Source organism: Paramormyrops kingsleyae, chromosome 19, assembly GCF_048594095.1.
Source record: "Paramormyrops kingsleyae isolate MSU_618 chromosome 19, PKINGS_0.4, whole genome shotgun sequence".
Classification (NCBI taxonomy): domain Eukaryota; kingdom Metazoa; phylum Chordata; class Actinopteri; order Osteoglossiformes; family Mormyridae; genus Paramormyrops; species Paramormyrops kingsleyae.
This window is the reverse complement of record NC_132815.1, coordinates 12,419,226-12,432,461: the sequence shown is the minus strand read 5'-3', so window position 1 is coordinate 12,432,461 and position 13,236 is coordinate 12,419,226. Positions and strand designations below refer to the sequence as shown.

The window sequence follows — 13,236 nt, the reverse complement described above, 5'->3', positions numbered from 1 at the left end:
AACTTATTGAGTAGATGGTTGTCTGTAAACCCCTCTGTCTTGTGATTGAATCCCTCTGCTTTTGGATTTTGTTCCCTGGTATTTCATTTGAGTTTTCTAGTTCCTGTGTCTTGTGATTTGTACTTGGTTTTGGTTTCATGCTTTGTGCCCGTGCTTGTGTTTTTTTACCGGTCTTATTCCCCTAGTGTAGATTCTGTTTCCTTGTTTCTGTCAGTGTCTTAGTTTTCCCCTCCCAGTCCCTGAGTTAATTAGTTCCACCTGTTGCCTGCCCTTTTGTGTTTTCCTGATTGCTCATTGTCCTGCACCCTCCCTGATTGGTTAATTGTCTGTCACTCCTGCTTGTCATTACCCTGTTCAGTTTCTGTATTTAAGTTCCTGCCTGAGTTTAGTTCCCCAGTGGTTCATTGTTGTATGTTAGTTGTGTTTAGTTCTTTGCTTGTTTGCTAACCTTCTCCTGGTCCCTAATTCTTGTCTGCTTTAGTTATCCTTTTAGTTTTTGAGTTTTAGTTTTTTTTTTTTTCGTAGCATTTTTTTATTTCAATAAACCTTCTCTGTCCTGTGAAGCCGCCAGTGGGTCCTCCACCTTCCTATCCTCCTATACCATGTCACGCTCTCGCACCAAATCCACCCGGATCCCTGACAGTAACAGCCCATCTGCTCAATAGTGCGATATTCCTGAACCATGACCTTGTGAGGTCAACTATGTTCTTAAGTGAACAAAAAAGCATATAGGTTTAAACAGCTGGAGCAAAGCCTGTATTGTTAGAGAATAGGCTGCCTATGGCTGATTTAGGAGCATTTAAAATGTGGGTCAGCAAGTTCGCTTATTCAGAGCAGTGGTTTGAATTGAAGTGATGGATTGATGATATCTGCACGTTTTTCTCCAGGTGTGTCCTTTGTCACCTGCAGCAGGCACAGGAGGAAATCCCTGCTGCTCCACTAATCTCCCAGTAACCCTGCTGGTGGTGTTGTGCTATAACAAGGTTTAGAAAGGACTCTCCACCATCACTTTCACAGGGAGTGCTATAGACTGTGGAAGAAATTTCTCAGATTTTTTCTTTTTCTCCCCCTTTTTTTTTTTTTTTTTAAAAAAAAAACAATTTTCTTAAAGCAGTCATCATAATGCCTTATAGATACTTTCCAAATGCATTATGAAGGTATTATAGACATGTCTATAGCCATTTATAAAATGGCATCCATTATGGCCTTGTTTACTATGCATTATAAATGCTCTATGTAGCTCTCATCTATAATGCGGTAACACTTTGCATGACGGGGCACAAATACTTAGTACTGAGTTACTACTGAAGTACAAATCATGAACAAAAATAGTTGCTACTTGAGATGAAAGTATCACAATTCGTTAATGAACAAACATGAAATCAGTATTTTACGTGTTATTCATTATTTGCTCCTAAAGTAGTTCCTTGAGTAGTTCACAATGGTTTGCACAATTAGCAGATTTAGTAACAAATATAGCAACTTGCCTAAGATAAAAGATGCATCATGATTCATTAATGATGAACTTAGTTTGTAATTAACACTTAATTTGTGGATAATTAATACATAATAGCATAATACTACATTATTTGTGTCCCCTCAAGTGAAGTGTTACCATAATGCACTATAGATATTTTGATAGTGCATTATAATGGTCAGTATGGGCCATTATAATGCATTATGAAGGTATGTATAATGCATTATACATGGGTGCTTTAAGTAAAGTGTTACCACGCAGACCTTTCTGTGGGTACCCTTGGGGGAGGGGGGTTCTCTTTTGGGGTCATCCTTGCTCTGGTTTGGCTTTTCTGCTTTTCATGAAACGGAGTTCAATACTCAGCAGAAGCCGACGAGGGAATTTTCACTCAGTGAAACAAAAGTGCCTCAGCTTCTCCCATGAGGCGTCATCTCATCAAATGGATTAAATGACTCCAGCTAAATAAAGAAATATTAATTCAGCAGTTCACTGCACAACCAAATACATACCAAGGGGAGAAATGTGCTCCGGCTCTCCCTGCTGATGCAGACCTTTACATCAGGCCAGTTCTGCACAGCTCTTCCGCATCTCTAAATGTGCCACTTTCCTCGCTTAATTTGCATTTACTTTATCGCTACAGGAGTGTTTTTTTTTTTGTTTTTTTTTAAAAGACCCTACAGTTATTTGTTTTTATGAGCAAATAGAATCCGGGGGACAAAAACAGAGGTTAATACGCCGGTCCTGTAGTAAAAAATGCATGTGTCACCATGGTGCTCACTCACCCCATCCAATCTTCATGGTTTCCCCTCCCACACTTTATAAAAAGCAAGAGCCTTAGTACCCTAGAACCTTAGTGCATTTTACACCCTTAACTGCAGGGTTAAAGCCCCGCACTGCACCGATTCTTACTTAATGCTTGTTGAATTCACGTAATACAGAACAGACAGACATTTAAGCCATTTTAACTGTATACAGGCATGACTGACAAGCTTCCCATCATCTCTCACCAAGAAAAGACTGGGTGTCAGTTTCTTCATCCATAATCTAGCAGGTTAAATAACCAGCTGCAATTATAATTTAAATATGTTCCTATATCACAAAGAACCTTAATTTATATACTTCCCTTAATAAACCTGTATGAGCCATCTGAAGCCTTTTATGGCATGTGCAGGCAGAATCCACGGAATGTACCGTATACCCACTGAATGAATGCTTCAAATGTTGAGAGTATCACACAACTGGGTAGCAATTGAAAATAAATGGAGACAGATTTTTTTTAAAAATGCATTTTTAAATCCATTTTTTCCTGAAATCGTTCATGCCAATATATAATAATATCTCTGGCAATGTTGCAATTACTAACAATATTTTTATTTTAATAATTTCCTGCGTGTAGCTTTAGCTTCAGACAAACGATTATGAATTACTGTTTGGTATTAATTAGTCTCTAAAATGACAGTTATATTCTGAATAAAGAATAGAGCAAAACAGGACAGAATATCTGCCTGAAAGAATTCATATCTCCTTAATTGTTTACTAGTATAATAAAATAATCCCCTACTAGTCATCTTATCTGCAACTTTATGATCAAAATATTATTTTCACCAAATTTACTATAGTAAAATTATGTTTGGAAGCGGAAATGTTCACAGTACTTTGATAGTGTCTTTATCATCATGTGTGCAAGCTTGCTGATACATTTCTTACATCAAAGTGTTAATGCTGTGTAGCTACGTGGTTATATTTTGTTTTATGCGTATTTCCCCTGTGCTCTTGCTGGAAGATTTATTATCATGAGATTCAGGCAGCAGTTCAGGGGTGTATGAGTGTATTATGTCATGGGTGACTTCTGACATTTACGTCACTCCACCACTTTGGAGATTTCAGCAAGAAATGTCAAAATTGCCTTGTGGTCTTTCAGAAAATGGACGTGCCATTTCACTTAAAATATAATAAACAATCAAATGGGCAAGATCGATAAAATAAAAAAATAGCCACATCTGGTTCAGTTTCGCCATAGGTTTCAATGATAAATCCCATATTTATCTACAAAGTTAATCCCTCAAGCAATGTTTATGATTTGATGAAGGATCATAGGTCATATTGTCCTGAAAATTCTATTGTAAGAACAGAATTGCAATCTTCATTCAGGCCATGAATAACAGATGCATAGATATAGTTACATATTTGCTTTCAGCTGGTCTAGTCAACCAGAAAAATTCCATCAGTCACATGTAGAACAGGGAGTGGCATGGTTAGCACTGTCACCTTGGACCTGAGTTTGAGACTCTGCTATGATTCCATGTGTGTGGAGTTCTGTTCTCCCTGTGTCATTGTGGGGTTTCCCCCCCACAGTCCAAAAACATGCTGAAGCTAATTGGAGTTAACAAGTTCCCCATAGGTATGCATGTGTGTGTGGCTGGTGTGTGAGTGTGCCCTGTGATGGGTTGGCATCCCATCCTGGGTTGTTCCTTGGCTCTAGAATAGTCTCCAGACCCCCCACAACCCTTGACAGGCTAAGGGGTTTCAGAAAATGACCAGCATTTGATATGTGTTTCTTAATGAAGCTCAGCCATTCTGTGTGTCTGTGGGCATTCAGTGCCTTTTAATTTAACAGCTCAATAAAACCACAATTAATATCAGAGTCAAGATATCCTCTTTGGTGTCCTCTTTTCATTTCATCGACCATTGTCTTTCGATTTATATGCAGATCATGTGCACTGACCTGCTGTCATTTTTGTCACGATTAATATACAACAAATGTGCCTTGTAAATTTTGAGAAGCACATAGGAGAGAGTTTTATTATCACATGTACAGAGTACAGTGCACAAAGCACAATGAAATTCTTACTTGAAATAACTTTCCTTTTAAAACAACAATTGAACCTTCAGAATAGCCAAGCTGATTTGTTCCAAAAGGGACAACAGGTGAGCTCAAAAGCCAATCACAAGGCTCGCCTTAGAGCTCCTCTCTGCCACGTCACCAATCATTCCACTGTTGACAGCTTATATTAATCACAGAGCAATCTGTAAACAAAGATACAGTATGTTCGCCATGACAAGTCCTTTGAGCAAAAGATACCATCACCATGTCCCTTCATATCCCACTCCTCATCCCAGTCTCCTGGATCTATATTTCCTGACAGGATTAATGATGGTTTTTATATAAAGCTTTCAGCTGCCGCTCTCGGGCATCTCGATCTTGCCAGCCATGCCAGCCATGTGTCTGCTGCCCCACCCTCCGAGCTCCCCCCAGGCACCACAGTCAGCTGTGCACTTTATGTTATTTCATTTTTGTTGTCATTGTATTTTTTTTGTTATTGTTCATTTTGTTGTTTATTATGCTTATTTGCCCTGTGCTCTCAGGATAGGCATTATGGGGGGGGGGCGTTGTACCCCCCCAGTGTCAGTCACTAAGCACATCGTCTTTTATTTTATATTTTAATTTAATTTGAAAAACGGGGACATGGCTACTGCTTACCTAATGCTCTCCTCCTCCCAAATCGACAACTTTTTGTGTGTGTGTGTGTGTGTGTGTGTGTGTGTGTGCAGTCTGCCATCTGACCCATTGCATGCTGGGATACCTGCAATATTCCTCCTTAGCTTCTTCTGCTGGACACCCAGCCGGGGTACCGGAAGCAATACATAAGTCTAATGATATCAGTACAAAGCCCCTCCCTCACCAAAACCCCAACTATGGCTAATCATGACAGCCCAAGGCAACCGATCAGACTATCGGCAGTCTCCTGCAAGAGATCGGACTATCGGCGGTCCCCTGCAACAGTTCAGACTATCGACGGTCCCCTGCAGCAGATCAGACTATCGGATGTCCCCTGCAACAGTTCGGACTATCAACGGTCCCCTGCAGCAGATCGGACTATCGGAGGTCCCCTGCAACAGTTTGGACTATCAACGGTCCCCTGCAACAGATCGGACTATCGGCGGTCCCCTGCAACAGTTCAGACTATCGACGGTCCCCTGCAGCAGATCGGACTATCGGAGGTCCCCTGCAACAGTTTGGACTATCAACGGTCCCCTGCAGCAGATCGGACTATCGGAGGTCCCCTGCAACAGATCGGACTATCGCCGGTCCCCTGCAGCAGATCGGTCTATTGGCGGTTCCCTGCAGCAGATCATACTATCGGAGGTCCCCTGCAACAGATCGGACTATCGGCGGTCCCCTGCAGCAGATCGGACTATCGGCGGTCCCCTGCAGCAAATCGGACTATCGGCGGTCCCCTGTGGCTCAGGCAGACAAAAGTCGTCTTCAGTTTCTCATTCCACTAGAAGTCTGGCGGACTGAATATGGTGTGAATGAGAACTGCACACCCACACACTCACCCTAATCCCTTCCTTGTGCAAGCCCACCACTCCCCCACAAAAGTCCTGTTATGGTAATAGGCACGGGCGAAGGATCTGGCTGGGAGAGCCTATCCAAAGCATGTACACAGGCCATAATGGAGTGATGACTGTTGTGATTGCAGGATGCAGCAGTGTGTCTCCCCCAGCAGCTTCCATTGCATGTGAGCAGCCCCCCACTGCTCCTGGAAAAGGTGGCACAAAAATCACCTGCTCCCTCAACCCCGTCCGGTAGGCTAAGACCGTTGGAGCATCCCTTTCTGTGGCCAAAGGACCAAGAATAGAAAAAGAAATATTCACTTGCCCATTGCTTCATTGCAACATCAGTGGGATATTCTGAATAATATGATGTATCAAAAAACATCAAATCCAGTGTTTCAAGAGTAATGGAGGGTGCATCTCTTAAAACACAAACTTGGAAGTCTTTCAAATATTCATTTCTCTCAACGTCACTAACGGAACAGTCCCAAAGTGTCTCTCCACACTCGGTGGTCTTGGCCAATTTCGTTAATTAGGCTGCCCTAGATTTATCATCTCTGCTACAGCTAGCTGATGAGAAGTGCTGCTGGTGTGATATACACCGTCAACAGGCTACTCAGTCACGACTTTCGAGAAACAGGCCCCTTCTACCGCAATACATAAATACAGGAATCAGAATGATAAAGCCACTCAGGGAAAAAAAACAATGAATGTGTGGGATAAGAATATTTCCTCCTCTAATGGATAAAATAACAGTGATATTTATGTTATGTTACTGACGATGAACATGCTAAGAGATCTTTTTGGAAATGTCACCGTTTTATCATTTTTGTAAAAAGCATACCTCCTAAGGAGATAGATGGGCCTGATAATGCAGAAATTACCGAGAAGTCGTGCTCTTTCTGAGCTTTCAAGGCACAGTGACCCTCCTGCCCCCAGTAATCGAGGATTTATTCAATGAGTCATTCTGTGAACTCAGTACCTGAAATAGAAGCTGTTCTGGATGAAATTCACAACCTGATTTCACACTTACCTTGGCCAGCTCTCCTTGTACATTCAATTCACATTGAAGTTATGGTATGCATACGCATACGCACATGTGTGTGTTTCATAATTATTACATTTTGGAGACCAGATTTCCTCACGGTGTAATCAAAACCTGTAATCTATTACGTCATTGGGACATTTTTTTTTGGTCCCCATAAGGATAACCTCAATTTCATAATCATCTGTGGTTGCAATCAAAAAAGTAAAAATGCCAAAAGTCTTGTATTTTGTTTGGTTACTTATGGTTAAGGTTAGGGCTGGGTAGGGGTTAAGGTAGTCATGTTGGGATTAGAGTTTTCCCCATAGAAATGAATGGATAGTCCCCACAAAGATATGAATATGTCAATATATGATATAGCTCTGTGTGTGTGTGTGTGTGTGTGTGTGTGTGTGTGTGTGTGTGTGTGTGTGTGTGTGTGTGTGTGTGTGAAATGTAATCACATGCATTTGTCTGATCTGGTGATTGCCAGGCTGGTAGGTGATGAAATAAGCTACAATAGCAAAAAATATTAATATTATCTGAGGGACATTTTAGCACCAAGTGAAGGGTCTTGTTGATCAGGTGTTGCAAAAGGACCGGTGGCAGCTGAGGATACTGGATTGATTGTTTTAAATGTCTTCCTCTTCTTTATAAGTCTGGATCCTAGAAAATGCACTGTAGTACTTACTGAGCACTATAATTTGTTCTGCCTTTTTGGCAAAACTGAAATCCATAACTCTACAGCAGTATAACAAATTTCCTTTGATACTCAGTTAACTTTTTAGAGTAAGTGGAGCCAATTACAGTATGAGGGCTTCTGCACCACTGTCTACAAACACCATTTTAAAATGTCCTGGCTGTGTTGCAAGCATAGTCAAGGACAGTCCTGTTGCGGATGATTTTGTTCCTGATCCAAAGTCAGGTAATGTGTGCTTCCGTATCATTCTGAAATCCTTCTAGACCAATTTAGATATGAAGTTCCCTTACACTAATCCACATTGCTTGATCTCCTAACTCACATGATTGTTTACTAAAGTGTGCTAGGTGCAGGCATTTAAAAATATTTATTACATTCACTTTGGAGATCATTTATAATAATCACTGCAAATGAATCATTATTCTATTAAATACTTTGGTTAGTCATATCCTATAATGTCCCCATGTATGAAAGAACCTAACATCCAAGAGATGTGACCAATGATGTCGGGTGATGAACAGACTTTATTGTCTGACATTAATCTGTCACTGTCTTCACACTGACCGTGGAAATGCGTTTGGAAAATATATGTCAAAAAAGTAGCAAAACAGCAGTTACTGTATTGGCTCTGTAACGTAAATGTGCACCATAAATTAACTGAATGGTAAGAGAAATATACAAAAATAAATTCTCAAAGATTCATGCTAGTTCTTCTGTTTATTTTATTTTATTTGATAATGCAGGTTTATTTGACTCTTAGTTATAAGTATGTACGAGTATGGTTTTGATTTATTTATGCTTTTGACAATTATTAGTAAATTCAAAGACACTCAAGAAAACTTTCAATTTTTTAAGAAAAAACCTTAGGAAAAAAGCAATAATTTGTGAAGAAATATTCAATTTGACCTAAAGTGGTGATTAAAATTTATGTTAAAAAAAACAACCTGTGATGTTATTACAAGGCCAAAATGTTTTTGTTTTTTTTTCCAAAACAGCCCTACCTCCAATCCATGGATGTATTAATATGAGGGGAGAACATCTGGCTACATGTTATATATTAACACTATACAGTATTGTCTCTGATGTACTGATTCACCTGTTCAGGGTTAGCAAGTTACCAGCCACAAATGTTCTCCTGAACTACAGCATTTGCAATTGTACACAGATTGGCACCTGCAAGATAAATTCCCTAATAGACTTCAAAGTTAGTTTAATTCAGAAATAGGAGCGTGTTCTCCAAAACAAGATTTGCTATAACTGTTCTCTAAAGCTTATAAGGCTTAGATATATACAAATACATGGACTTAACCATACCTGTAAGAGAACAGCAGCATATGAATAGATCAATGGAGTTGTTAAGCTACTTTGAGTTGCCCATGCAGCTCAAGGGATGCACCTTCTGGGCCGAGTCTTCTAGGAGTGGTAAGTAAGTGTCACACATGCTATTGTCCGACACTCCCGTCACAGTACTGGGCTTCAGCGCTTTCTGTAATGCCTTGGGCAGGGCACCTTCACCTTCCTGCAGCACCATCAGCTCCAGCTCGTGCTTGGTGGCAGTCTCCAGGATCTTCTGCTTGTTGTAAAACGTGACGAAGTTGTTGATTATCGGGTGGATCGGCAGCGCTATGGCGATCAGCCCGCAGAGGAAGCTGACAGCGGCACTGCAACGCCCTAAAGTGGTCTTGGGGTAGATGTCTCCATAGCCTACTGTTGTCATGGTAATGATAGCCCACCAGAAGGATTGTGGGATACTGTGGAACATAGTCTCCGGGTGACTCTGTTCCATGGTGTACCCCAGCGCAGAAAACACAAAGATACCCACACCCAGATACATGAGTAACAGTCCTAACTCAGAAAAGCTGCTCTTCAATGCGTAGGTGAGAGTCTTGAGGCCAGAAGAATGGCGTGCTAACTTGAAAATGCGTACGATACGCATGATGCGCAGGGCCTGCACTGCCTGCTGCACATTACCCAGCCTCATAACAGCCGTGCCGAGACTCATCAAGACCAACGCTACGTAGAACGGCACGATGGCGAGAAGATCCACCATGTTCATGAAGGACAGGATGAATGACGCCTTCTTCGGGGAGGAGACCAGACGCACCAAGTACTCTACGGTGAACCAACAGATGCAAGCGGTTTCGATAGCGTCCAACGTTGGATGCTCCACATGGTTCCCTTCGTCGTCCTCCACCTGCAGGTCTGAGATGGTTCCCAGGCACATTACCACCGTGGAGAGGAGGGTAAAGAGGAAAGACACAATAGCAACAGCACGTGCCAACTTGGAGGAATCTGGCTTCTCCATCAGCTTCCAAAGGGACTTTCTGTACCTCTGCCAGTGGCTGATAGAGGAGTCACCCTCCATATCGTCCAGAATCACCTTCACTCTTGCCCTGATTTCTGCTTGCTCCTGTTCCACCTCGCTCAGATGACTCTTACAGCATTCATCTAGGTAATCCGGGTCGACTTTCCAGAATTCCATCTCCTTTATAAAGCAAATGGGGCAGATGCCTCGTTTTATATGAATTTCACCATAAAAGTACAGCTCCATGATGCATTTGAAAGAGTCTGGATCTCTGTCAAAATAAAACTCGCCATTGCTGGGGTCGTAGTCGTCGCAGAGGGCGAACAAATCCTCCAGACTACGCGAGGAGTACTTTCCCAACTCCGCCAGCCGGGTATCTGGAAACAGGTTCAGGACGGTCCCAGAAAGTACCCGTTTCACTCCGCCTATGTTCACAACAATTTCGTTATCCTCGATCGCTTCTGAGCCGCTACAGCTACTATAGCGGGTCTTAGGGGTTGCCCACATTTTAATTAACTAATATGTTGAATGCAATTAATATTAAATATAAGAGGAGAAAAAAAACCGGTAAGGTACTTCCCTGTTTCAGTTTATATTCTGGTAAAATAATCCAAAGGTCAATAAGAACATCATAGATATATTTAAATTATATGTATAATTTGAAAAGCATCTATTCAACCGAAGAAATAACGAAGGGAAATAAAACGTTTTTTGCATGGATAGAAAAGAAACCAAATTTAAACCGAGAACCTACTCACGACATGTCGTCGCACTGTGTGGGCATCTTGGTTGCGGGTGACAGTCAGGCGGCTCTTACTGCGTCCCGTCCGCCCCTCCTAAGTTTATATACTGTAGGCACGGATACGCTGGTCAAGCCTCGCCGCTTACGTGTCACATCCATCAATCTGCTGGCAGTGAAGGAGAGACTTTTTCCAAAGTTTCATGAGTTGGGCAATTAGCCGGTTCTGCTGAACAGTGAAGTAAAAGATCGGTTTTTAAAGTTTTTTCCCCACGTTAAACACAGCCAGTGAAGCGAGTTTTGAGACGCAAGATAATTGAGTCGGCGAGTGACTGCGGTACTTATATTGGTAGGCTATATAAAACCCCTATAGAACAGCTACTATTTCGTGTGGCATTGCTTTATGTATCACCCAAGATCCATCGTTTTTTCAATCTTGAATTTAGCTAATTATAAAATTATTAGAGTATAACTTTTATGTTGACTGACATGATGAAAACCTTAGCTTTCACAAAATGTATTGATATCCCAGAATAGTTTCGTATAGTTAGGGTGACCAGATAATCCATTTCAGGGAGGACACTTTAATTGAGCTACTTCGGGTTTTACAAACTACTTTCAAATTAAAAGGATTCTCTGTTTGGCTAAATAGTTCAGCTCATCTTGTGCTTTGACTGGTTTGTTTCTTTGATTGAAAGACTCATCCAGCTGGTTCACATTGACATTAGTGGCACATGCATGATTATAGGAGACTGACCAATCAGCACACAGCAAGAACTCAGTGCTCAAGTGAAATCCAGGTCTGTTTAATTGAAATGGTAATTTACAGTTCCTGTCCTAGCTGAGAGTGTCTTCCCTGACATGGATTATCTGGTCACCCTACGTATAGTTATCTAGAAGTTGTGTTTTATGTTATTTGAAATGCGCAGTTCACAAGATGTGTCGGGGTAATGGAACGACGTCTCCCTCTTGTGGTTGACGTGCGACAGCGCAATGGATAAAAATATAAGGAGCCCATCATTCAGATTACGTCAGGCACTTATCACCTGAGGTAAATGGTCCACTGAAAGAGGTCAAAAGATATATGCGGAATATGACCATGATCAGAGCTACTAAAATGTCTCAGTATTGACCCAGTTCCAATAGTGTGGGACCTGGGTGTAAGTTCATTACCTTTTTAATTATGCCTTCAGATCACATAGAAGTGAAAATATGTCAATTCAAAATTAGAATTTAATCTTCATCTTAGGCAATAAAAATAACATTGTGTTTTTGGGGAGTGAGGGTCAGAATACACAGGCTTCTTTACATGTTATGGTAGTATAATGGTAGTTTGTTTTAATATATCTTAATAACAATTATGAAAGTGATAACTCAAAAAGTATTTGACAGATCTTATTAGCACTTCAGAAGAACATTATACAGAACACGATCTATAACTTTCATTTTCAGACAAATTTGCACCAAAATTGAAGCAGCAGCACTAGGTGGCAGCAAAGGGAGGAATGGGCATCTGAAGATAACACCTACTGCTTGCAACGCCTCGGCTACCTGTGGTATGTTTATGGTCTGCCCGCCCGTCTGCCTGCGAGGCCTCGGCTACCTGTGGTATGTTTAGTGCTGTAGTTCTCGAGACCGTCTCAAGACTGGTCTCGAAACCAATTTTTTGTGGTCTTGGTCTTGTCATGGTCTCTACTCTATTTTGGTCTTGGTCTTGTCTTGGTCTCGACTCTATTTGGTCTCGGTCTTGTCTTGGTCTCGGACATAGCGGTCTCGATGGGGTGGGGAAAAAAAGAGAAAACAGCACATCCTCACAGAACAGTATAATTATTTATTATGCACCTCAATTCAAATGCAACTAGTCAGATCCATCTATTTTAAAAATGTTACATTTTATACATTTTCTCAACGAACACTGCCAGTGTTTCACAGTCCACACACATCATACACATCGCATCATAGCGAAATCGGCAAAGAAATGTCCGCGAAGTCTATAGTATAGTTATAATTCAAATAAATTAGGTATTTTACATTCATTAGACAGCACAGTCTTGGAGGTGCAAGTCAATCTGGAGGCTCATTCTCTTCAATTCAAAGCAAGGGATCATTACATAGCTGTATTCATAGCTTACCCGAGGCCTCTGTCCCTGGTATAAGAGACTTAATATGAACATCTTTCTGGTACATCCCATCTCTTTCCCTTGATGAGGTCTGATAAAATGGTTATAGGAGAGGATTGCTGAGAATTTTATTTTCCATCAGGCCTCGTAACTATGACAAATCTGGGAGATTTTAAATGAGAGACATATGGACATCTGGACAATATAATTGAAAAGATAACATGAATTTGATTTAATGAGTAATGACACTTTACAGCAATGCCTTTTTTCTCTACAGTTGATCTGAGTAGTGTGATGTCGATTCTAGCCGTAGTCTGTTTTCGGTCTTGATCTTAGTCTTGGTCTCAACCAGTCTTGGTCTTGGTCTCGCCTTAGTGTGTCTTGGTCTTGGTCTTGGTCTTGGTCTTGGTACCCTTGATCTGGGTAATGTGATGTCGATTCTAGCCCTAGTCTGTTTTCGGTCTTGGTCTTGGTTTCGACCAGTCTTGGTCTTGGTCTCGCCTTAGTGTGTCTTGGTCTTGGTCTTGGACTTG

The 13,236-nt window shown here is 41.2% G+C and overlaps 1 protein-coding gene across 5 annotated transcripts; it reads right to left on the bottom strand.

The window, feature by feature from the left end:
• Window positions 1-8,243: 8,243 nt before the first annotated feature.
• Window positions 8,244-11,185, bottom strand: LOC111841303 (voltage-gated potassium channel regulatory subunit KCNF1-like). 5 transcript variants are annotated; one of them, XM_072703007.1, is made up of 2 exons: window positions 10,599-11,185; window positions 8,244-10,269 (listed from the first exon to the last, which is right to left on the bottom strand). In XM_072703007.1, exon 2 carries the CDS (start codon window positions 10,088-10,090, stop codon window positions 8,900-8,902), a length of 1,191 nt encoding a protein of 396 aa, XP_072559108.1. In that variant the 5' UTR covers window positions 10,091-10,269; window positions 10,599-11,185; the 3' UTR covers window positions 8,244-8,899. The 5 variants fall into 5 exon arrangements, with proteins under 5 accessions (XP_072559108.1, XP_072559110.1, XP_072559109.1 ...); XM_072703009.1 differs by having other exon boundaries at window positions 8,244-10,221; XM_072703008.1 differs by having other exon boundaries at window positions 10,603-11,185.
• Window positions 11,186-13,236: the final 2,051 nt, after the last annotated feature.

Coding starts and splice junctions, on each gene's coding strand:
- LOC111841303 (XM_023806949.2), bottom strand. CDS start 10,351: ATGTGGGCAACCCCTAAGACCCGCTATAGTAGCTGTAGCGGCTCAGAA.